Here is a 24,074-nt window from a genome sequence, read left to right as displayed (position 1 = left end):
GTCGTCTCTGACGCGGCAGAATTTTAAATTTCGCGCTAGCGCTAAAAACACCTAGGTGATCCCTCTACCAGCGCCCTCTATAGGTAACAAGGAACTATCCCAACAATGTTCTAGAACCCATTAAGTTTTTCTGCCGAGAGACCGTAACACGGTCTCGTTTGTGGTTGAATTTTTGTCTGCAATTTATACTTAAGTATTTCTTTGTGGTTTTTTGCTAGCTAGCGCTTTGCTTTTGTGGTCGGAATTAATTCTTTGTACAATATGTCTGATTCTGGTTCCCAGTATAGATATTGTGCTTTAGGCTGTAGGACTCGTTTGCCTAAGGCGGCTATCGACCCCATTCAGTTTGCTCTTCATGTAGGGGTAAATTTTGTAATTCAGAGGATACATGTGAGGAATGTATGCATCTAACAACGGATGAATGGTCAGCCTTAGAAAAATATCTACGGAAGTTAGAAAAGGACAGAGTTAGGAAAAGCTTCGCAGAGGTCATCATCTGCTAAGTCTGTAGGGCAGGTAATTCAATCTGTTAACCCTCTCCTATTAACTCTCCTTTGTCCGACCCTGTTGATCCCAATCCTATCACCGTGTCAGAGTTAAAAGTCCAAATGGACACTAAATTTTCAGCTGTGCTTTCAGCCATCCAGACGATGGGCCAAGCCATTGAAAAATTGGCTCCTCGAAGTGAAGTGTTAGTGGAGGAGGTGTCTGTTCGGCCCACTCGTTCTCCCAGGTCTAGACCTCTGTCGGACTCCCTGGTTCAGGAGAGGGGCATGTCGAAAACCGAAAGGAGGCGAGTGGGGCTTGCTCCTGAGCAGTCACCCCTCAAGTATTCCTGTTGTGCATTCCCAGGATGCTTCCGCACGCCATAGAAAAAGGCGCTGCTGGGGATGTGTCTTCTAGTGGTGATGATTCGCTGACTCTTCCTCGAAGTGGGCGCTTCAAGCATTCTTCTCGCCCTCTCAAGAGGTCTCGCGCCGTCTCTCCTGCAGCGATTCCGAAGAAAAGATCGTTGACGGATCCGCATGCGGCTGTAGCTTCTGGGAGGATCCTGAACCTTTTCCTCCTCCCTCTTCAGTAGATCAGCCCTCTCGCCGGAAGGAACCTACGCGTACTATTGCCCGTAATAAGCGTGTTTCCGTTCCAGGAGCGTCTACATCTCGTCCAGCCTCATCGCAGATAGTGCCTCCTCCTACTACCGGTCAACAAGATCCCCGTTTTGTCGCCAAGTCACGGACAAATTGACGGATCTTATTCAGTTCTTTTGTGGCGCTCGTGCTGCTTCGGGAGCACCTGTTGCGGAGACACTTCCTTCGAATGCGCCACAAGTCTTGACTCAAGAGCCTCCCACCGCATGCACCAATGAAGAGGCTCAACCAGACGCTTCAGCATTCTTCTCTGGCTCCGGATTCGCCACGCTTGGTTGACGAGCGCCACTTCAGCATGGCGCCGGCGCCACTTCAGCTGGCGCAGCGCCACTTCAGCTTGGCGCGGCGCCACACTTGACGGATTCGGGCGCCACACTTGACGGATTTGGCGCCACATCGGCATGGTCGTAAGACTTTAGATTCCGCACGACCTACTTTTCGTCAGGAAACTGTTCCTGTGCACCAATTGTCTCCTGTGTCTTCTGTAGACGAAGAAATCGAAGAAGATGTAGAAATAGAAGAGGACTTTCCAGGAGTCAAGGAGAAATCTTCGGGTTATAAGGAGTTACTCAAGTTTTTCGTGGAAAACTTTGGGGACTCTTTTAAGCCTTCGACTCAAGCTTCTCCCAGATCGCAGTTTAAGAGGGATAACGCATCGGATCCAGCTCCTTTACACGCCCTAGTTTTGGCGATTTCGCCAAGAAGGCTATCAAGAAAATTAATTCCTGGCTCTCTCAGACAAGAGAGAGCAAGGCAAGAGTATGTTTTGTCTTCCACCCTCCAGATTGGCTCATCGCAGCCGCATGTGGTACGAGACTGAGAACGTTTTTCTTTGGGTGTGTCTGCCTCCGCTCAAGGAGACTTCTCCAGTCTAGTGGATTCAAGTCGTCACACAGCTCTTCAATCAGCGAAGATCTTTTCACGCAGTCAGAGTTGGATCATCTTCTCAAGAGTATTTTCGCTGTTGTGGAGGTCATCAGTTTCCTTGATTGGTCAGTGGCGGCTCTGGCTAGGAAAGTCAAAGAATTGGACTTTTCGGATGCGCAGTCGACGGATTTCACTTCGGTAGTCGACTGCATAGACAAGGGGTATGCGATTGTGCCTTGGAGCTAACTTCGGTTTTTGCAACCGGAGTTCTGAAGAAACGACAACTCTGGTGCTCTTTTTGGCGGGGTGTTTCCCGCAGCCAGAGGTCTGCTCTCCTCTTTGCTCCTTTGTCGAAGGACCACTTGTTCCCGAAGGAATTAGTTCGAGAGACTGCTGAAGCTCTCACACAAAAAGCTACACAGGACCTGTTGGCTCAGTCAGCAAAGAAGCCAAGAAGACTACTCCGGTAGCTACTTCCACCAAAACTTCGGTGTTTTTGGACACTTCCAAGACGTTCAGGGGCAAGTCTGCTTCTCGGCCCTTTTCCAAGTTTCGTGGGAAAGGAAAATCTTCTACTCGACCTTCCAATTTTCAACAAAAGAAATGAGTGTGCTGTCCTCCACATAGCAGTAGGTGCCAGACTCCAGTCGTTCTCGGAAGCCTGGCAAAAGGTCACTCAAGATCCTTGGACCTTACAGGTGATCCGAGAGGGTACTCCATCCCATTCCAACAAAAGCCCCTCTATCGGACGCCCAGTCGTTTTTCCAACATACTCCAACGACTCTCAGAAGTTTTGCCCTTCGAGAAGAAGTAGAAGCACTACTAAGGAAACAAGCCATCGAGTTAGTGCCGACCCCATGCTCTCCGGGGTTTTACAACCGTCTCTTTTTAGTTTCAAAGGCATCGGGAGGTTGGAGGCGGTTCTAGACGTGAGCGCATTGAACGTTTTTAAGTAAAGAAGACGAAATTTTCGATGGAAACGACAGAGTCAGTGTTAGCATCTCTTCAACCGGGCGACTGGATGGTCTCGAGACCTCCAGGATGCGTACTTCCACGTTCTATCCATCAGGAATCAAGGAAGTTCCTGAGGTTTGTTTTCCAAAGCAAAGTTTTCCAGTTCAGAGCTCTTTGTTTCGGACTGTCAACTGCACCTCAAGTGTTTACAAGAGTTCTGTCAACGGTGGCGAAGAATCTTCACTTACAAGGAATAAGGATGTCAATGTATCTGGACGACTGGCTTGAAAGCACACACTCCAAAGCCAAATGTGTGGAGGACCTAATGAAGACATTATCTCTGGTAAAGGAACTAGGCCTACTAGTCAATGTTCCGAAATCGTCCCCTGTCACCATCACAGCAGATAGTTTATTTTGGGAGTGAGAATGGACTCTCTGACTTTTCGGGCTTCTCCATCAATACGGAGAGTAGAGTCTTGTCTAAGCATGATAGACGACTTTCTACATCGCGAGGTTTGCTCAGCCAACCAGTGGATGAGCTTACTGGGGACCTTAGCCTCGATGGAGAAGTTCGTAAAACTGGGAGACTCAAGATGAGGCCTCTGCAGTTTTATCTACAAAGCCAATGGCCACGCAAAACCCATCCGGTTCCCTTTCTTTTCAAGATCTCAGATCAGATCAAGAAGGAGCTGTTCTGGTGGAATTCAAGGGAAAGGCTACAGGAGGGAATTTCTCTTTTTATCAAGAACCCAGACCTCACACTCTTGTCAGACGCTTCGGATCAGGGGTGGGGAGCGACTTTAGACAACAAGGAATGTTCGGGCCTGTGGCAGGAAGAACAGAAAGAACTGCACATAAATGTGAAAGAACTGAAAGCGGTACATCTAGCCCTGATACAATTTCAGCAAGAAGTAAAAGGCAAGGTTATTCTAGTTCAGTCGGACAACACGACAGCTCTTGCTTATATCAAGAGGCAAGGGGGCACTCATTCCTTCTCCCTGTATCAGACGACCAAGGAACTTTTAGAATGGTCGGAAGAGAACGAGGTCACGTTATTGACCAGGTTCATAAAAGGCGAGAGGAATGTAACAGCGGATCTTTTAAGCAGGAAGAACCAAGTCTTGCCCACGGAATGGACCTTACATCCGCAGGTTTGCAAACGATTGTGGAATCTGTGGGGTTGTCCGCTAGTAGACCTATTTGCTACAGACAGAACAAAACGCCTCCCAGTATATTGCTCCCCAGATCCGGACGACAAGGCACTTTGGGTGGATGCAATGACAATGAGTTGGGATTGCCTAGATCTTTACGCTTTTCCACCGTTCAAAATTATCAGGAAGGTCTTGGAAAAGTTCAGGAACCACAAGAACACCAAGATGACTCTAATCGTTCCTTTCTGGCCATCGAGGGAATGGTTCCCAGATCTTCTCCTCCTCCTCGCAGATTTTCCGAGGATCCTCCCGTCGAGGAAAGATCTACTCAGACAACCCCACTTCCTGAGGTTCCATCAGAACTTGTCCGCTCTACGGCTTGTCGCCTGCAGACTGTCGAGCGACTCCTCAGGAAGAGAGGTTTTTCAAAGGAGGTTGCAAGCGCTATTGCGCGACTCCAGAAGAAAGTCTTCGGCGCAGTATACCAGGCTAGATGGAATCAGTTTAGAACCTGGTGCAATAGACATGGAGTTTCGTCTTCTAAAACCTCTCTAAATCAAATAGCTAAGTTCTTGCTATCCCTTTTAAGGAGAAAGGATTGTCTTTGAGCACGATTAAGGGTATCGATCAATGCTTGCTTCGGTATTTAAGCACAGAGGTCTAGAGACATCTCGAACAATCAGGATCTAACAGATTTACTTAAGTCTTTTAATACCTCGAAGACGAAAGTTCCTAAACAAATAGCATGGAATTTGGACATCGTCCTTAAATGGATTTGTTCAGATCAATTCGAGCCTTTGGCAAATGCATCGCTGAGAAACTTGACTAAGAAAACTATTTTTCTAGTAACACTCGCAACAGCCAGGAGGGTGAGTGAGGTTCATGCATTGACAAAACTATTGGTTTCTCTCAAGGAAAAGCTGTTTGTTCTTCCTCTCTTAGGTTCTTAGCGAAGAACGAAGATGCGTCCAGACCATGGCCGAGGTCTTTCAGCATTAAGAGCCTTTCAGATCTTGTGGGAGAAGGAGAACAAGAGAGATTGTTGTGCCCGGTGAGAGCCTTAAAGTTCTATATTCACCGAACAAAAGGTATCAGGGGCTCTTCGGAGAACTTGTGGTGTTCTGTGAGAAACCCGTCAAGACCACTTTCTAAGAATGCTCTTGCTTTCTTCTTAAGAGAAGTTATTTCAGAAGCCCATGTGAATTGTCAGGACTCAGACACGGAACTCTGAAAGTGAGAGCACATGAGATAAGAGCTGTAGCTACTTCTTTGGCTTTCAGGCACAACCTCTCAGTGCAAAAGATTGTGAATTCTACATTTTGGCGATGTAAGTCGATCTTCGTGATCGCATTACTTGTCAGAATTGAAGACTGATTTTGACAATGGCAGTACCTTAGGGCCTTTAGTAGTTACTGACACGGTGGTGGGTGAGGGAGAAAGAGGGCAACCCTATCCGACTAACATTTTCTCCTTGAAGTTGGGAATTGAGTTTGGTTGCGTCGTTTGTAGGTACTATGTTGTTGGTTTAGGAGTACCTACAATCTTTTAATTTTATGGTTGAAAGTTTTTAATTTTATATTTTGGTGATGGAGGTGATCCCTTATTGTTAATTTGGTTCTGCGCCCAGAGCAAAGGGCATACTAAGTCTTGTCCGTCACGGCGTTGTCCTCACGGCAAGTACTAACAGATTGTATCTGACACCGGATCCTTTATATCCTGTCTATACAATCGAGGGATAAGCAGACTACAGAGGCAGTAACCACTGAGTCAGCAATCCTTCAAGGTAAGGAACTAAAATTCATGTTTTGATTTCTAACAATATATGTGGCTGACATGATCCCACCCTCTAAAGGTGCCAATCAGCTATATGTAACTACCAGGTAAGTCCTATAAGTAAAGTAAAAATGATATTTTTATGATAAAATAAGGTTTTACTTATACTTACCTGGTAGTTACATGAAATAAACCCGCCCACCTCCCCTCTCATGTCAAGTGGGCTTAAAACTTAATGGGTTCTAGAACATTGTTGGGATAGTTCCTTGTTACCTATAGAGAGGCGCTGGTAGAGGGATCACCTAGGTGTTTTTAGCGCTAGCGCGAAATTTAAAATTCTGCCAAGCGTCAGAGACGACAGCTATATGTAACTACCAGGTAAGTATAAGTAAAACCTTATTTTATCATAAAAATATCATATTTATTGAACTTTAACTTAATGGCCTTCTGTACTTATAAGCTACAACATAAACACTATTTTTTCTATGCTATTATTTTATATGTGATGCATTTCTTAATAAATCTCTTCAGTAAAATGTTACATATAAAATGATGGTTAATTTAGGTTAGGGACAGTGTGGAATTGCTGTTAACTGTAAAATATCTGGAAAACATTCTAATGAAGGTGTAAGGAAGGTATTGAGTGACATACTGGCTGGGTGTTGTCTAGTTTATTGCTGGTTCCTTACTGAATGAATGTACAGAATCTTCAAGGTTGTTATTGACTGGTGCGAGCTGCAATGTAGTTTCTACAAACAGACAGGACAAAACAGAGATTATGTTTCGGACATCTGTGCTTGTCAACAGACAAACATTTGGCGATTGTGAGAGAGATAATACTGTAAACGTACAATGATAAAACATATATCAATGGAAAGGCCAGGAAATTCCACATATGAACATTTGCATGAGATTCGAGACAGATTAACGAATACAATGCAGTAGCGTAATGTGTGAAATGACGAGACATTTGGCATCTTCACAAACAGAAACATACATGCACTTTAATACTGTAAACAAGATTCGATAGAACATTATGAGTACATGGTCGGAATGCTTGCATGGCAATGCAATTAGTGGTGATCGTACATGAATTGAGAGAAAAAAAAAAAAAAAAAGTATAGCTTAGTTTTACCAGACCACTGAGCTGATTAACAGCTCTCCTAGGGCTGGCCCGAAGGATTAGACTTATTTTACGTGGCTAAGAACCAATTGGTTACTTAGCAACGGGACCTACAGCTTATTGTGGAATCCGAACCACATTATAGCGAGAAATGAATTTCTATCACCAGAAATAAATTCCTCTAACTCTTCATCAGCCGGCGGCGGGAATTGAACTCGGCCCATCGAATGACGGTCTGAAGCTCAACCAACTCGGCCAACAAAGGGCTATGAATTGAGAGAACAATGACAGAAATGTTGTATGGAAGAAGTTGCGTTCCTTCGAGCGATCGCCACTGACGCACGGGAGGGAGGGAGAGAGCGGGATGCTTTGTTGGATCTTGTTTTGTCCGATGGCTGACCTACCACATGCGATGCCCTGGGACCACACATTGGTCCCTTACAATACTCCCCCCCACAAAGCAAAGCCCCGATAGCTGAAATCGTCTTGCTGACAATGTCGAATGGGCACAAAGGGCATGGGCTTTGGGCGGGCAGCAGGCTGAAGGATGACGCCGACCAGCAGAAACTCCAGGAGGATGACAGCAGGCTGAAGGATGACGTCGGCTGATCCTTCAGTAGCCAGCTCGAGGAGGACGGTAGCAGGCTGAAGGATGACGTCAGCTGGTCCTTCGGTGGTCAACTTGTCCAGTAGGAGTTTGGGGGTGGTGTCAGGCTGTCTGGAGGAGGCATCCAGGGTTCCGGTGTTGGGGTGGGTCATCTCGGAGGGTCGGACATCTACTGTAGGCTCAGGAATAGCGGGAGGCTGAGTGGAGGAGGCGGTGAAGGATTCGTTAGCGCGTGGGTCGTCATTGTGGGTCGGACGTCTACCATCGGCTCCTTCAGGTCACTCTGGGATCACCAGTATAAGGAAGGTATTGAGTGACATACTGGCTGGTTCCTTACTGAATGAATGTACAGAATCTTCGAGGTTGTTACCGGCTGGTGCGAGCCGCAATGTAGTTTCTACACACAAACAAGACAAAACCGAGATTATGTTTCGGACATCTGTGCTTGTCAACAGACAAACAGATGGCGGTTGTGAGAGACATAATACTGTAAATAAGTTGGTGAACCCCATGGCCTTATCTTAAGATGTCAAGCATATCTTAAGATGTCAAGCATACAAGGGGGTTTGATGCCCTTAGCCTTCGAATTTGTCCCAGAATTCATGGCTAAGGCCCAAAACCCCTCTTGTCATGATGACACATTTGATTCCTTCTCAATTCCATCTCTTAATGACTTTGGTAATAACAATCCAAACAAATTGCTCCACTGCCCTGTCAGAGCACTATGCTGCTACCTGAAAAGGACTCGCCATCTCCGACCGGGGTGCCAAAGGCTCTTCCTTAACACTGGCCAGAACAAGAAAGTGTCCAAGAATACAATCTCCTTTTGGCTGCATGAGACTATCGGACAAGCTTATGGTTCGACTGTTCAAAGGATTTTGAAGGCTGGCACATGGCTTCATCAGACCACCTTCACTTCCTTCTATCTGCGGGACACTGCCCACAGGCCCTTGGACGCTTTTTCCTTGGGTCTGGCGGTGGCTGCTCAACAGGTTGTTTAACTCATCCAGTGCCCCTTGTTGGACAGTTTGTATCTTACCTAAGATGATGGTATGAAAGCGAGAATGAATGGGATGGCTGGTCTTCAGTTTCCTTTCTTTTCCTCTCTACCCAGTGAGCGAAGAAATCACTCCATCATGTGCTGGATTGGGTCTCATACAGGTGAGGCTGTGGCCTTATTGTTTAAGTTTTGCTTATTCCTACACGAATATAAAACTTTGGCAAAGTAAGTCCCTCCTCTATCTAGCAAGGGGAGAGAGGATTGATAGCAAACTATTGGTGGCTACGAAGGTTTTTTATCTACAGATATAGTTCTTTAACTTCCTCCTACATTGTCTTATCACACTGTACGGAATCCAAGAAGTCTTGACTGTTAAAAAATCACTTATGTATTATGTCAGAGACTTTGGTTCCCTTCCATAGGCTTCTATAGGCCAGGAAGAGTTACTAGGTGTGCTGAACTTCCAGTCAGTTCCAGACTTTCTTTCCTCCCTCCAAAAGTGTGGTATGCATCCCCACGAATACGTGGGGGATGCGCACCACACCCCCTAACGAACAGCTAAAATCCTCGAATACTTAAAACCTGTCTAAAAACACTTAGAACTGCCTATTTTGATAGTTTGAACACAAAAAAACCCTCTAAAAATACTTATGCCAGAGTATTTTAATAGTTTTATCACAAAAAGTGGATTTAGTCATGAAAATTTTAAAATACAGTAATTAGTGAATATTTCTCAGTGAAAAATACCACGAATGGGTGAAATTCCCGCGAATAATGGGTAGATACGCTCCACAGAGAACTCCGTGAATAGTGAGACTGCGAATTGTGTTTTGGCATTTAATTACAATTAAATGCCAAAACACAATTAGCAGGATAAAGTGGAACATATAAGAAGCAAAGTTGCACACTATGCAAAGTACAGTGCACAGGTAGGTCTACATCTCCTATGGGTGTTGGAGTAACTGCAGTATCTTCGGATAGGAAAAATGAATTCTCATTACCTTACACACCTTCTGTTTTTACAGTATAATTGTCTTCAATATGTGAAGATTATTATGAATATGCTTTTATAAATTTGCATGTTGGCCATCCTGAAAGGGCCATAAAGGCACTTGAAAATTACTGTTCAAAAACCAGTATAAGGCTGGCTTTCAGCTTTGGTTTATGATACTGAAATAAAAATTTTGTAATTGCATGCAGTTGCAGTAGGGTTGTGATATTCAGCAATACAAAAGATGTAGAAGCAGCAGTGCTATCCCCTCTGAGGAATAGGAATGCTTGTTTTTTTTTGTATTCTATACATACAGGAAGGGGGAAATTCTATTATTGAATGGATGGTAAAATTGAGATTAAAAGGATCAATGTATTAGTTGCCACTATTGGGAAATGGCTATGAATTATTAATTCTGAAAACATCTCTTTCTCTTGTGAGTCATTTCCTTCCTTACAGGACTTTCAGTTGCTATAAGAGAATGGCATTTTATAATAGTGGTTAACCACTTTCAATATATGTTCTGAGTCCTCTAATGAATCAAAGATTTTTATGCATAGTAATATTAAAGTCAGAATAATTATTTCCTCGCTGATTCAAGGGAGTGGTAGCTGCAATCCAGGCAGGTTACAGATCAATATATACAGTGTATAACTTCCATGGTCAATTACCGATACATCTGTTGCCGTACAATAACATGAGGGTTAACATGTCAGAACCCACATGTCCTAATAAATAACTTTTCCATTATGTTTAAGACATTTTTACTTTTGCTTTCTATAAAAGAAGATGCACGTTAAAGATTAGGCATATACGTAGCAAGGATCTTACAGTTTGGCTTATAGATACTAGGTGGTCTTTCATACTGAATTCTATTTCATAGTCTTTCTTCTATTTCACATCTTTTAAAACACAGGAACCAATTCCATTTCAGCAGAACTGAAGATATGAACATCACGCTGTAAATCTGTGGCTGTATAAAAAAATTCATCCTATTCTGTAGATTTTCTTTATTCCATAAGGTAGTTGACTAATAGGCTAATTTATGGGAATGTGAACAGTTGGCTACTTAAAACACTTTCTTAAGGAACACACATTTCTAATTAAAATATGTTAGAATAACGACTGTCTAAATGTATGTGAAATACAAAAATTTAAAACAAATTCTATGAAGAATTCTAAGATTATAAAATAAATAAGAGAGATGAAACCAAAATAAGGGGAAAAACAGTACAATTAATTTTCTAAACAAATATAAAACTTACATGCATAGGACAAGAAAAACAGTACTACTATGAATACTGTACATGAAAACCAGAACTTAGGAACTGGTAGTGACTTAAAGCCTTTGATGAGCTTAATTTCACTACCCCGATCTTTACAGCAGATTATCATCATACAATAAAAATGGGATAAAGTGATATAAACAGTAAAACCCAGGACAATTATGGACGCAAAAAATTAACAGCAAACTCAAGGACAATTATGGACCCAAAAATTAGCAAAACGGTGCACTGATATCAATCATTCTTTTTCTATTCCATCACAGTGCCTGTTTTTATGGTCATGGACCAAACACCTTTTAATCATCTGAAAAAAGAAAGTATTATTGTTATACAAATCTAATTAAAATACTATACCATTTAAAACAAGAATATATTGAATACAAACCTTATTTAGATGTTGTACCTAACTATGCTACAGTTTTCACGCTGCACCCTGTCATATACACATAATAAAGCATCTACAGTGAAAGAGAAGTGCCTTCATACATAAAATACTACCAGCACAGTATTCTTAAAATATATACAATACCATAGCCATAATTAAGGAGACATGTCAAATATAGTTCAAAACTAAATCTGGTTACTGTAAGTACTTAACTATGGTATAACAAAATTTATTGGTAAATTTAACTCTACTAAAATAAAATTATGTACACATACATGCTACACAGTAATACCCCAAACTTGCGCGATTCGAGTTGCACAAATTCACACACACACGCGAACTTTTCATTGGAACCTAACTAACTGTCACACACTTGTTTTTCACAGACATGCAAACATTTGCTGAGAAACCGTGCAAAAGTGTTTATATTTAATTTTTTATGTAATTTATAAGTTTTCAAGCTTTTATGTGTAAATTAAATAACATTAAAAAATAAAAGTAATAATTTCTCTCTCTCTCTCTTTTACTGAGATGAGAGAATTTTTAGGGTACACATATATGTTTGTTTTGTATAAATAAATTTTTTACATAATAATAAGTACTAATTTTCAAATAATATAATAATAATAATAATATAACTGTAATTACAAAATTTGTATGTGATAAGTATTTCAAACAAACAAATATCTTTCCCTCATCTTCTGTTTGAAGCTCAAAGGCAAAGCTGTCAGACGTCGATTTAACATGACAAGAAAGGAGAGTGTTGTTGATTAGTGGGTCAAAGGTTTCTTATGTAATTCTCTCTCTCTCTCTCTCTCTCTCTCTCTCTCTCTCTCTCTCTCTCTGTCCGTAATAATTCATACAAAAATTCACTCTCTTAAGTAAAGACAACTGTTCTCTCTCTCTCTCTCTTGTTCGTAGTTACAGAGAAAAATGCTTCTTCTCCTAATGTTAGTAATGGATTGTTAATAGGTATTCCTTTGCAAAAAGACAATGCATATAGTGTTAGTTTGCTACCTGAGTAGTTCTGGACATAAACTTCACAAGTATCACCCTCCATGTGGACTAAAGAATTATCCACCCTGACAAATTCTGGTAACTCTTCATTTAGTAAAAGAACGTCTTTTAACTTCTATCTCTTCTTTTCCCCTTGGATGTATTTTTGTTAAACACTTTGGATGCAAAATTACCTGTCTGTTTAGTATAGATTGTACTTTATTATCATCAGCAGTGCTTACACAACATACTTCTTCATCTTTTATCTCTGCAAAGTAACAATGTTCAGCATCTATACTAGTTTCTTCAGTTACTGCTATTATATCATTAATATCTACTTTATTTTGTTTAACAACAGTACCTCATTTACTAATTTCCCTTCATTATCACAACTGATTACTACATTGCTATAATATTCTGTATTTATCTCTGCATATTTATCATCACATATGTCTTGTTCCTCGTCATATTCAGAACATTGGGGATCACCTTTACTTATTTCTGGGTCACTTCTTTTGTTGGAGGGTATAATTTCTGGATGTGCACATCTTAAATTTCTAGTCTGTAATTGTGGAAATTCCTCCTTTCCATTACCATCCAATTTAATTTGATTGTTCTCTTGATGATAAATTATTTTATGTATGTCTTTCTCGCTTGTTGAAGCCGTCTCAGACATTGACCAGATTTGGGTGAAACTTTTCTTCTTCGAGCGTAAAGCATACGCTCTTTTTATTATCTTGTGTAAGGTTAATTCTTCCTTCTCTACAATTCAGTATAATTCCACATTTCTTCATTAATTTATATGAGAACAACACCTGTGCAGGAAAGAATCTGTCTTCTAGAACTATAAAACTTTCAACAGTTTTATGTGACGAAAGGTCTATTTCTAAGTTCACATTTCCTAAACTTTTAATCTGTTTACCCGCTACTCCTTTTATTATTTTGCTTTGACCCTGAATTAGCATTTCTTTAACGCCTAAGTAATTTGTTAATGTGTGTTTATCAATTATGCTTACACTACTACCTGAATCCATAAGGACAATACATAATTTATTCTGTATTGGAACTTTGATGATAGGTAAATCCTTTCTGATTATTTCTTCTTCATCTATGGAAAATACAACTTCTTTACTCTGCAATATGGATAGCGCGGATGAACCTTCACTTCTCCTTTTTGGTAATTCTTCTACTCTTAATTTATCTTCTTGAAGGGACTTTCTTGTGGTATTCTGTGTAGGGATAAATTGTCATTGATTTAAAGACTTATTTGATGTTGAGCGATTACTGCTTAATTCATCTATTTCTTTATTTCCTTCTTGTGTTTTAAACCAGCAATTCTTTGTTAAATGTCCTACTTTCTTACAAATCGTGCAGATTCTAGGTTTTCTACACTCGTTTGTAAAATGATTTGTATACCCACAGTTTTCACAGGCTGTCTTTGGTCTCGCCCCTTGAGCAGAATAGTTCACTTGGGTTGAAGTGTTTGTGTTTGAGTTTTGACCATATCTATAAGGTTTGTGCAGTCCACTCTTTGTTAGATTGTTTCTTCCCCTTTGATCTGGATTCCATTTTCTTTTAGTATTTTGGGCATATTTCCCTTGGAAGGTATTTGGTCTATTTCCTACTTGTTTGGAATTATCATAAAACTTACTATTCATTTTAAAAGTAGGATTATTATTTCTTTCCTTTCATTTTGTGCTTCTGTTGTTCCCACAAATTCCTTGGACAGATTTATCTCTTTCCTTTGGATTTCTTCTCTCATTGTCTTCAATGTTTGAAGGCTTGTTTTCTTGGGATCAAGTTTTATTTTTCTGAAAGCCTTCTTTTCCTCTTCTCCAAGGGCATTATATATTGTTCCAAATGACAAGTAAATTAAAACATGTCGTAGCTCAACTAAGATTACGGGCACTATCCCCAAACTGAGTCTTGTCTCCTATAGTAATGCCTGTCTTCATTAAGTCTTGGTTATTTTCTACTGCATTCTCCACGCTTGCATACAAATTAGCAACTGTTTTATATTGTGGGTTAAGAAATCTAGTTATGTTGTATAAACTGTCAGTCTTATTTACTGGTTCCCAGAGCGATAAACAAATTTCTTTAAATTCTACATAGTTATTAAGTTTGCTAAAACTTGTGGAATTCAAAGTTTTATGTGCGTCTCCATGTTCTAAGCTGACGAGCAACAAGGCTTCATTTATTTTAGCTCTTTCATCTGTTATTCCCCCTGAAATTATACAACTATCTGCATCTGCTAGCCAATGATTTACAGTATAGGATTCGAGTCTACTTTTGTCAGGATTGGAATCAACCACCTGTCCACAGAAGCATGTGGCGGTTGTTATTGCTGCCGCCTGATTCATTTTGTAAAATTGTAAAGTGCGAGTAATATTAGTATTATTACTATTATTATTACTGTTAGTAGTGTTAGAATGATTAACACTATTTCGGTTCTGGTTATTTGTGTTATTATTGTTAGTGTTTCCTTGCACTACAGCGGAGTGGGAATTTAGTCTTGAAATTCGACTTCGTCTAATTGTCGACGGTCTTAAATCGTAATGTGAATATCTAAGTGTTTAGTAATTCATCAAAAACTCTTTGCATGGTCACACAAAAAAATTTTTCAATCAGAGTACATCGATTATAAAAAAAAATTTTTGTTATATTGTACCAAAATTAAAACAATTTGTCAAATTGTCACAGTAAAAAAAAATTAAATTCTCTACTGAGTTCAAGTGCACAAGTAAAACCTTTTTCAATACACAAAAGAAATTCTTATATGAAACTGGGCATCATATCATCAAAATTCATGACAATAAGTACACAAAATTTATATATAACTCCTCGAATAATCATCTTTTAGGGTTACCTAAGGTAATCTAAGCAAAAACAAGTCACATAATCTCAAGAAATATATTGAAAATAAAGAACACAGTTTACAAGTGTTGACCTACACAGATACCTGCCTTTTGTTTTTCTTGGTGCAGCTGACTGTGAGACAGGTGTTTGTAAACCAATGGATTTGTGCTAAAACAGTAACATTACAGACGTGGCTTTAAGTATGTTGCTTAAATACCTATGAAGAGACAGATTTATGCCAAATTTTCAATGTTACACTGTCTACCTTTAATCCATTTCCTACTAAAATACTGAATAGTGTAAATCTTGTGCTCTTCAGTTCATTTAAAATATATGGGTAAAAACATCTAAATCAGAAAACTATAATATACTTCACCTAGATATTATTGCAGAATACGTTTTATAGTCAAACCAGTTGGTGGTGGCCGCTGAAAGGTACTCCCACCCACTATGTAAGTGTCAGAGTCTAACTATATTTGTCATTTTTCCTCAAGGAAAACGCTCTGTTTAGAGACATGTCCGAAAACCTAAAACACAATAATGAAGACGGATTAAATACTAAGGTGGGTTTCATTGGTAACAATCCCAGATTATCCTTGTTCTCTTTCCTTCTACACCTGACTTCAATATCTTCCTTTCTCTACCTCTTTCTTTAACATCCATAGCAATCTTAAAGACAGATTTAGCTTAAAAGATTAGGATTTCACTTGTGTTGTTCAAAAGCCATACAGTTCATATCAAGCTAAATTTATGACAGTCCTTTAATTACAGTTAGTCTTTCATCTCTGTGTATAAATGGCAGCATTGTTGATACAATAAGTCACTCAACACCACATAATGGAAACCTTTCCTCAGCATGTTCTCTCTGCTTACCCAGGAAAATCTTGAGAATGTTTTTCTTTTGTGAAATATTTATAAACCTATGTCAATTTAATCTCTGCACCCATTGTTATTCCATAGATACAGTATATTCTCTCTCTCTCTCTCTCTATAGGAAGCAAGTCTTCCATCATCTGTGGAGGTATCCTCATTTATAAACAGATTTTTCTTTCTCCTTTCATCACTATAAAATCTTGCATTATCTACTGTCTTTTATTATTTATATGATTTTACTATACTTTTCACAGCCAGATTTGGGTATTTTTGCTCGTCTTAGTCTCTCCATTGTAAAAAGAATTAAGCTGGCCTTGTGCCAGCACAAGCTCTTGCTTCTAAGCAGCCCTAATTGAGAAAGAAAGAGCGAGAGACAGCGAGCCAGTAAGTGATGTTCATCCTGTGAAAATAGCAGAAAAAGGAGATGCTGTATTTCATACTTGGGGGAGCAAGAGAGCTGTCTAAAATGAGAAGCAGAGGAAGCTTCAGTTTATCCGGCTTGACCAGTCTTTACCAAGTGATCAGATTGGTCACCCATTTCTCTCCACAGTGTTCTCTTTAAGAGGAAATGACAGAAATATTTAGGCTCTCATAATACATTCTGGATGAGAACACCTCTAAGCAGCCACCACCGACTGGTTTGAAAAATTTTAAATCGTTTAGATTCAGAACATGAAAATACCATCAACATGCATATAATCAATTATGCTAATACACATGAACATAAAGAGGACATCAAAATGCAGATAATCAATACAGTGTAATGCTATTATACTAATTCTTGAGGTTTATATATCACTACTGGGCACAAGATCACTTAATATAAAAAATAAAATGTCACTTACATGTTTTTCATCTTTTTTCGCCCATTGTACCGTAGTTGCAATGATGTAGGCTCTGAGTCGATACATTGTTTCTGACTTGATGGAAAGTAATCTGAGATAGTATTCGTTACCACAAACGAACTGTCTAATGTCTTGAACAGTTGTTTATCTGCAGGACTCTCAAGTCGGGATGCCTGGCTTTGCATACGAACACTTACTACAAGTCTTTCTGCACATGGTATCAGTGCTCTATATCTACCACCTTAAAAAAAGAAAAAATTTAATATTGAAACATATTTATATAGGGATATAAACTACTATGAGATTCAGAGGCGTCGTTTTTTTTTTTTATTTTACTCCTTATCAAAGAATCAGATGAAGGTGAAAGTTGGCATGTTAATATTTCACAACCATACAAATATATTAGAAATATATCTAGTAATGAAATTCGATAGTTTTCATTTTTATAAAGTAAAATTGGTTTGCCAATGCCGTATCCAGGATATACGTGGCAAGGATCCTCAAACGTTTATGACGTAGGTAGAGTAAACAATCTATGACGAATTTAGTCCCGCCCATAAACCTTACAAACTCATTCACTTGGGGAAAATCAGCTTTAAACCCTTACCTGTCAAAAGATCAAAGAATGGCTAATAAGATTTGGAATTGTCCCGTGGTTGCAAAACTGCATTTGCCTTTGGCTTGCAACCTTGTATACGGGAGAGAAAAACCGTGGTAGTACTTACTACTCCTTGAACAGGTAAGAAATCGATTTCAGATTACGTAATTATTTCCAGTCTGATTTTTATTTTGCGAAAAAAAATATAACTATTGCAATGCCTTTTTGAATTGTGAACATTTCCATTGAGTACCCATTATGTAGTGAAGAGAGAAAGCAGAGAGAGAGAGAGAGAGAGAGAGAGAGAGGTGTAAAAGGATTGTTCAGTCTTTATAGAATTATTATTGTTCTGAGAAGATTTTTGGGAAAGCTAAATACAACCAGTAATGTATTCAAGTTATCAGTACAGCAATGGACCATCTGATTTAAGATTTGTTGTTTTTCCATAATCAATGTATAATTGCTTTAATATATATATATATATATATATATATATATATATATATATATATATATATATATATATATATATATATATATATATATATATATATATATATATATATATATATATATATATATATATATATATAATTATATATATTCTTTTCTGTCCTTTAAGGCCTTATGACGCGTTGGACAAGTTTTGGGCATGACTGCAGGGGCAGTAAGGGCCAAAGTCAGCCTCCGTACCTCCAGTTCATGTCATTCACCATCGTCAGTAACACCAGTTTCATCAGCACCATCCGCCTTTTGATAACTTTACTGTTGGTGCGATTCGTCGCTTTATCCACAGAAAGTTTGATGAGAAGGAGTATTTTACGGTTGGCTCTCTAACAATGGACCTTAAAACAGCTGGCATTATCTCAGAAAGGACATCACCGAGTTCAGTAATCCGCCTCCTGCATTCTCTGGGATTCAAGTATAAAACTACACAACGGAAAATGTATGTGAGGAAGGAGTCTCTGGACATAATTTGCCGCCGAATTAATGCTCTACGGGATCTCGACGCCTCAGGGAGGACGGAAGGAAGGTGGTGTACGTTGATGAAACTTGGTTCACCACTAGAATGACCCATAGCAGGGAATGGGCAGACACCACGCAGGATATCACCAGTCCCTCTTACAGCCGTCAGGTCCCTCCAGGAGAAGGTGAACGATTTGTGGTGGTAGCTGCTGGCACCAATGAAGGCTTCATTGAAGGCTCGTATCTGTGCTACCCCGCTAAGTCCAATCAAGGAGATTATCATGGCGAAATGAATGCCAAATTGTTCGAACAGTGGCTTACGACACAGCTTCTACTGTCCCTCCCAGAGCCATCGGTTCTTGTGCTAGATAATGCACCATATCACAGCACACTAACCGAGGAGAGTCGATGCCCTATGTCAGCAAACAGAAAGGCGGATCTCGTAAGGTAATTACAATAAATCACAATATATATATATATATATATATATATATATATATATATATATATATATATATATATATATATATATATATATATATATATATATATATATATATATATATATATATATAGACATCATGAAATACATTATACACACGCATTAAAGTTAATGACTTGACTGGAAATTTCATATGATTCAATATTCTATTAACTGTGTGAAGTCAGTAAATTATTCTTGATGGAAACAATATCAAATCATAGTTTAATGATACAGTAATAACGGTATGTAAATTAGCATTCTATGGTCTATTTCCACTCTAATAATGATTAATTAACTTTTCTCGACAGGTGGCTGGAGCAGCGTAGGATATCGTTCCCACCTTTGGCCACAAAATCTGAGCTGTTGCTCGTTTGCCAAAAGAATCGTCCGGAAAGGAGATATGTGGTGGATAACATCATCCGGGAGTGGGGCCACGGTTGTGCGCTTGGCACCCGCTCACCCAGAGCTCAACGCCATTGAACAGGTGTGGGGTCATATGAAGAGGCAAGTGCGTTCATCGCTCCGTCGATTTACGCGGTCTGACTTGCAGGCCAGGTTGGAGGAGGCAAGGCTTTCTGCTACCCCGGAAGTGTGGGCAGGAGCAGTTAGACAATCACGTCATTTTGAGGAGGAGTACTGGGAATTGGACAACATCCGGAGACTTACGTGGATCCAGTCATCATTAATTTAGTCAGTGATGATGAGGATGATGATGATCTTTCCTTGATAGTGATGATGATTGTGATTTGTAAATAGATTATGAATAGTTTTTGGTGTTTCATTTGTACATTTAAAGGGGGAATTACAAATAAACAGAGTAAAAGTAAAATACATTTCATTTGAAATATTTTTAAGATATACCCACACCAATAGTAACAATGATAGAGAAAAAAGGGAATATGGCAACCCTTGTTCCCCTCAGAGTCATCGCTGATTTCCTCAGGTCAGCTACGTTTCCTCTACGATAATCGGTAATTATATATGCTTGAGGGTGACTGGAACTGGCATGTCTACCCATTGTCATGCCCTGTCACCCATGAATTAAGGATAAGTAAAATGAAATAAGATAAAAGGCTAAAAGAAAATTTAAAATGAAAAACGAAATGAATAACGAAACTCTAAATACCAAAAAATAAAACAAAACATTCGCTCTTCAACACGTTCTTTCTCAGGTTTGTGCCATATAGTACTGTTTCATAAGGGTAATAATGCTCAGCTCCATCGCCAATAGAAATGATGATTTTTATTACAATAAAGTAAAACATAGTTACATATAGATAATAAATCGAATATGTGATGTCCAAGGCTATAACGGTATGAACTTTCATTTATTTGCCTGGATGAGAACTGCTGAAAACTTACCAAAACTTACGACATTTCAGTCACTGCTTCTTTGACAGGACTCCTTCCCTGAATGCATGAGTTTGTTCCCTCATTTGCAATACTGCATATTTAACTTGGAGGAAAATTACTTTATACATTTCTCAAATGAAAACCCGAATTCTGGGAGGCCAGGACCCATTACACAATAAAGAAACATTTGCAAAGTCTTTATGAATAGCTGAAAGATTCTGATGTGGGCGGGGGCATCTATGCTGCCGTGGAAATACAGCAATAGTGGTAGTAATAGTAGCAGAATGTATAATTTTGGCCTTCAGGTTTATTTATTTGATCATTGGTGATCATTTAGCATCTTTGCAACTACTTGAGAAATGTATTTTCATCGTCAGTAATTCAATTCTTAAACTTCATGAGATAATTCAGTATTATCCTGAATTATGACGTAGCTTAGAGGGTGGAGCCATTTGTAACGTCACAGGTAAACGTCATTACTGTCTTCTAAGCCATGAATGACTTTTTAATGTCTCTGACTACAGAAAGTGGTGTGTTCTTCTATGATCAGCTAAAACTATAAGTCATAGGTACAAGATGATGTTAGAAAATAAAATGTATGGTTGTGAAATATTCATATGCCAACTTTCACCTTCATCCGATTCTTTGATAAGGAGTCAAATAAAAAATTATTGCGGTGACGCCTCTGAATCTCATAGTAATTGTTATTCAACAAACTCACTACATGTACTTACAATTAGCCTAAGTTCATGATCAATAGATTTCATACACTTCGGTTCAGAATTTAAGAATACTCTCTATTGGTCAGCAGCACTGCACATGTGCTAGATGCCTTTGGATTCCCAGTCAGTAAAACAAGCACCCCACCATTCCTATCGCTAGCATATTGATTGATTGGTTGACCTATCTGATAATATACACTGGCATCATACTGTATATACAGTACTACAGTATGTATATATATACAGGCAGTCCCCGGTTATTGGCGGACGTTCCGTTCTGAGGGTGTGATGATAAATGAAAATCGCCGATAACTGAAAATCGGTGATTTTCGGCACTTTTTTTGGCGATTTTTGGGCTTATCGACGCCAGATTGCCATTATATATATATATATATATATATATATATATATATATATATATATATATATATATATATATATATATAAGGCAGTTTGGTTTCACGATGGATCCGACTTACAACGTTCTGAGGTTACAAAAAGCTTTTCAAATATATTCATCAGAAATTATTTCCCGGTTTACAACGCATGTCCCAAGGTTACAACACATCGTACGCCGATCCGACGGAAGAAATATGGCTCCAAAATGGCAGAATAATCAAAATTTGGAGGTTTTTGATAAACTCAATAAAAGTGCAGTATCGTTTTCAATACACCCAAAGAATTAAAAGTAAGGTTTTCTTAGGATTTTTCATAATTTTCGACGATTTTTTCAGTTTAGGGACAAGTATAGCGTAAAAACGGAACCTCCTTAAATAAACTGGGGGACTGCCTGTATATATGTATATATATGAAAAACATTTAGGATGAATATATTTAGTTTTTTTAGCTAAGCAGTTTTCTTTGGAGATATTCTGGGCAAAGGTAAATGGAAACAGTGCCTATGTATTCAGTGAGTCAGTGCTGACGAAGGCCTGGGATCAGTCTAGCTTCTCATGGAGACAAGGGGGCATCATGCCCTGGGTGATGCGCTGGCTATGTTGCTGGAGGTCAAGTTCTGGTTAGAGTGTTCATTCGGAACAGGGCGTTCCAATAATCTCTGAGATGTTCAGCTGGTAATACTTTGATGACTTAGGTGTTTTTTTCATTCAGCCAGGATAGCCAGGTGATTCGTGGTCAGTAGCTTATGGGCTATGCTGGTGTGAGTGGGTTTGTGTGTTGCAAGAGCATCAGTGTTTTTTTTTTCAGGTTGGGGAATTGTTTCCGGGTATTTTTGCATCACAGAGGGTTTTGAAGACAAAGGGGGATATTTTTACAGCAGTGTTTTTTTATGTTGATTTATTGTTTAGTGTCGTAGGGGGAATAAGCCGGTTCAAGGGGGAGCGAGTGTTTTTTTCTGATTACATTGCATGTGGCCCAGAGTTGCTGTGCAAAGTTAGGGGGCAGAGTATCCCATTTCTTTCCCATTCTCTAGTGTTTTCAATGTATGTGGGGGTAGACTGGGGTAGTTGGTTATGGGGCATGACTTGTGTTTTTTCTTCGTGATCGGCAGTTCGCATTAGCGATTAGGAACTAATGTGGTATTATGGAATACTTTGTTTTTTCTATTTTGATTATTTTTGGGGAACTTGCGTTATTGTGTTGATAACTGCTTGACGGTTGTTGGGTTATTGGGAGTAAATATTCTTCAGCTACTGGGAAAACATATCTTAGTCTTCTTTTTTTTTTTGCCTTTTTTTTCTCTCTCTCTCTCTCTGAGAACTTCCAATTTGTCTTCACAAAGATTTTCTTTTGGTATTTCTGTTAGTGTATGAAGTGGAGACCGGGTTGTGTTGTTGAGACTTGGAGTCTTATCAATCCCGACAACATGGCGGAGGGTGCCGTCAGACAGGGATAAAGTAACTATCTTTCACAAGCTTACATCAGTCGTCTCTGGGGTTCAGCCATTTCCAGGGTTGGTTGATGGGGTTCTTCCGGTACCTCTCAAAATTTTTATCGAGGGTGTGTCGAATTACCTAGACACCAAGAAAATTACAGATGGGGTAGAGGCTTTGAATGAAGCAAAAGGATTCCTCAGTTTAGATAAAGGGGACATAGGACAATGTTGTCAGAGTCATCAATTTTTTAAGAAATCACAGTTGGCTAATTTAATTTTCAAACCCGCTAACTAAGTCTCCAAAGAACTTCCCTAAGGACCTCTAAATGTTCCTCTACAGAATCAGTGGCAATCAAGATGTTGTCCATACAGACATAAATAGACTTTCCTAATAATCCATGCAAAACTGTATTTACTAATCTCGTAAAAGTCATAGGGCTATCCGACAAAACAAACGGCATCCACGTAAACTCATAATATCCCTTCGGCAAACAAAAAGCAGTATACTTGCAACTCTCCTCACTAAGAGGAACCTGTAAAAACCCCTGCATCAGATCAATTGAAGAATAGATATTTTTACCCCCGATTTCTACAAACAAATCGGCAAACATGCCACAGGATAGTGGTCCAGGATTGACTTATCATTCAACTTACAAAAATCCACACACACACACGTACTGAGCCATCCTTCTTAGGCACTGCTAACAATGGAAAATTAAAGGGTGAGGAACTGAGCCTAATTATACCTTCATCTTCCCACTTATTGACCTCCTGCTCTACCTGTTCCCTAATCTTAAAGGGAATCCTATGCGTAGGGACAAAAATAGGCTTAGTCTCATCCTCTAAATAAACCTTGTGTTCTAACACATTAGTTAAGACATTGATCAGTATGCCTTGAGGTTTCAGAGGGGAATGTACTGCTTCTCCTATTTGCTCATAAATATACCTAGGGATTGCTATTGGTTTTAGTTCTTATCTTTTATGACAGTATGTCAGCTATAATAGTAATTTTGCAAAGAAAAGTGCAAAGAAATATTAGAAAAAACATGTATACCTCACAAAAAGTTACTGCATCTCCCCATCTCAGTAAATCCCATAAATATTTTACAACAAATATACTCAGAATCTGTTACTGATTTTAGTTCTTATCTGTTATGATACTGTGTGAGCTGTAATTATAATTTTACAAAATAAAAAAATAAATAAATTATTAGAAAAAGCATGCATAAATTGGTTAAATTAACATATTTTTAAGAGTGTCT

At 39.1% G+C, this 24,074-nt stretch overlaps 1 protein-coding gene across 1 annotated transcript in view; it reads right to left on the bottom strand.

The window, feature by feature from the left end:
• LOC136833956 (uncharacterized) overlaps positions 1–24,074 on the bottom strand; it is a 63,160-nt gene that overhangs the window by 28,823 nt on the left and 10,263 nt on the right. The window contains exon 4 of the mRNA XM_067096235.1: positions 16,856–17,096. Coding sequence (XP_066952336.1) covers positions 16,856–17,096 — 241 coding nt within the window. The remainder of the gene's footprint in view (positions 1–16,855; positions 17,097–24,074) is intronic.

The sequence above is a fragment of the Macrobrachium rosenbergii genome, chromosome 52 (genome assembly GCF_040412425.1).
Source record: "Macrobrachium rosenbergii isolate ZJJX-2024 chromosome 52, ASM4041242v1, whole genome shotgun sequence".
In the NCBI taxonomy this organism is placed as follows: domain Eukaryota; kingdom Metazoa; phylum Arthropoda; class Malacostraca; order Decapoda; family Palaemonidae; genus Macrobrachium; species Macrobrachium rosenbergii.
Note: the sequence above shows the minus strand (reverse complement) of the source record. Positions and strands in the feature narration are given on the sequence as shown.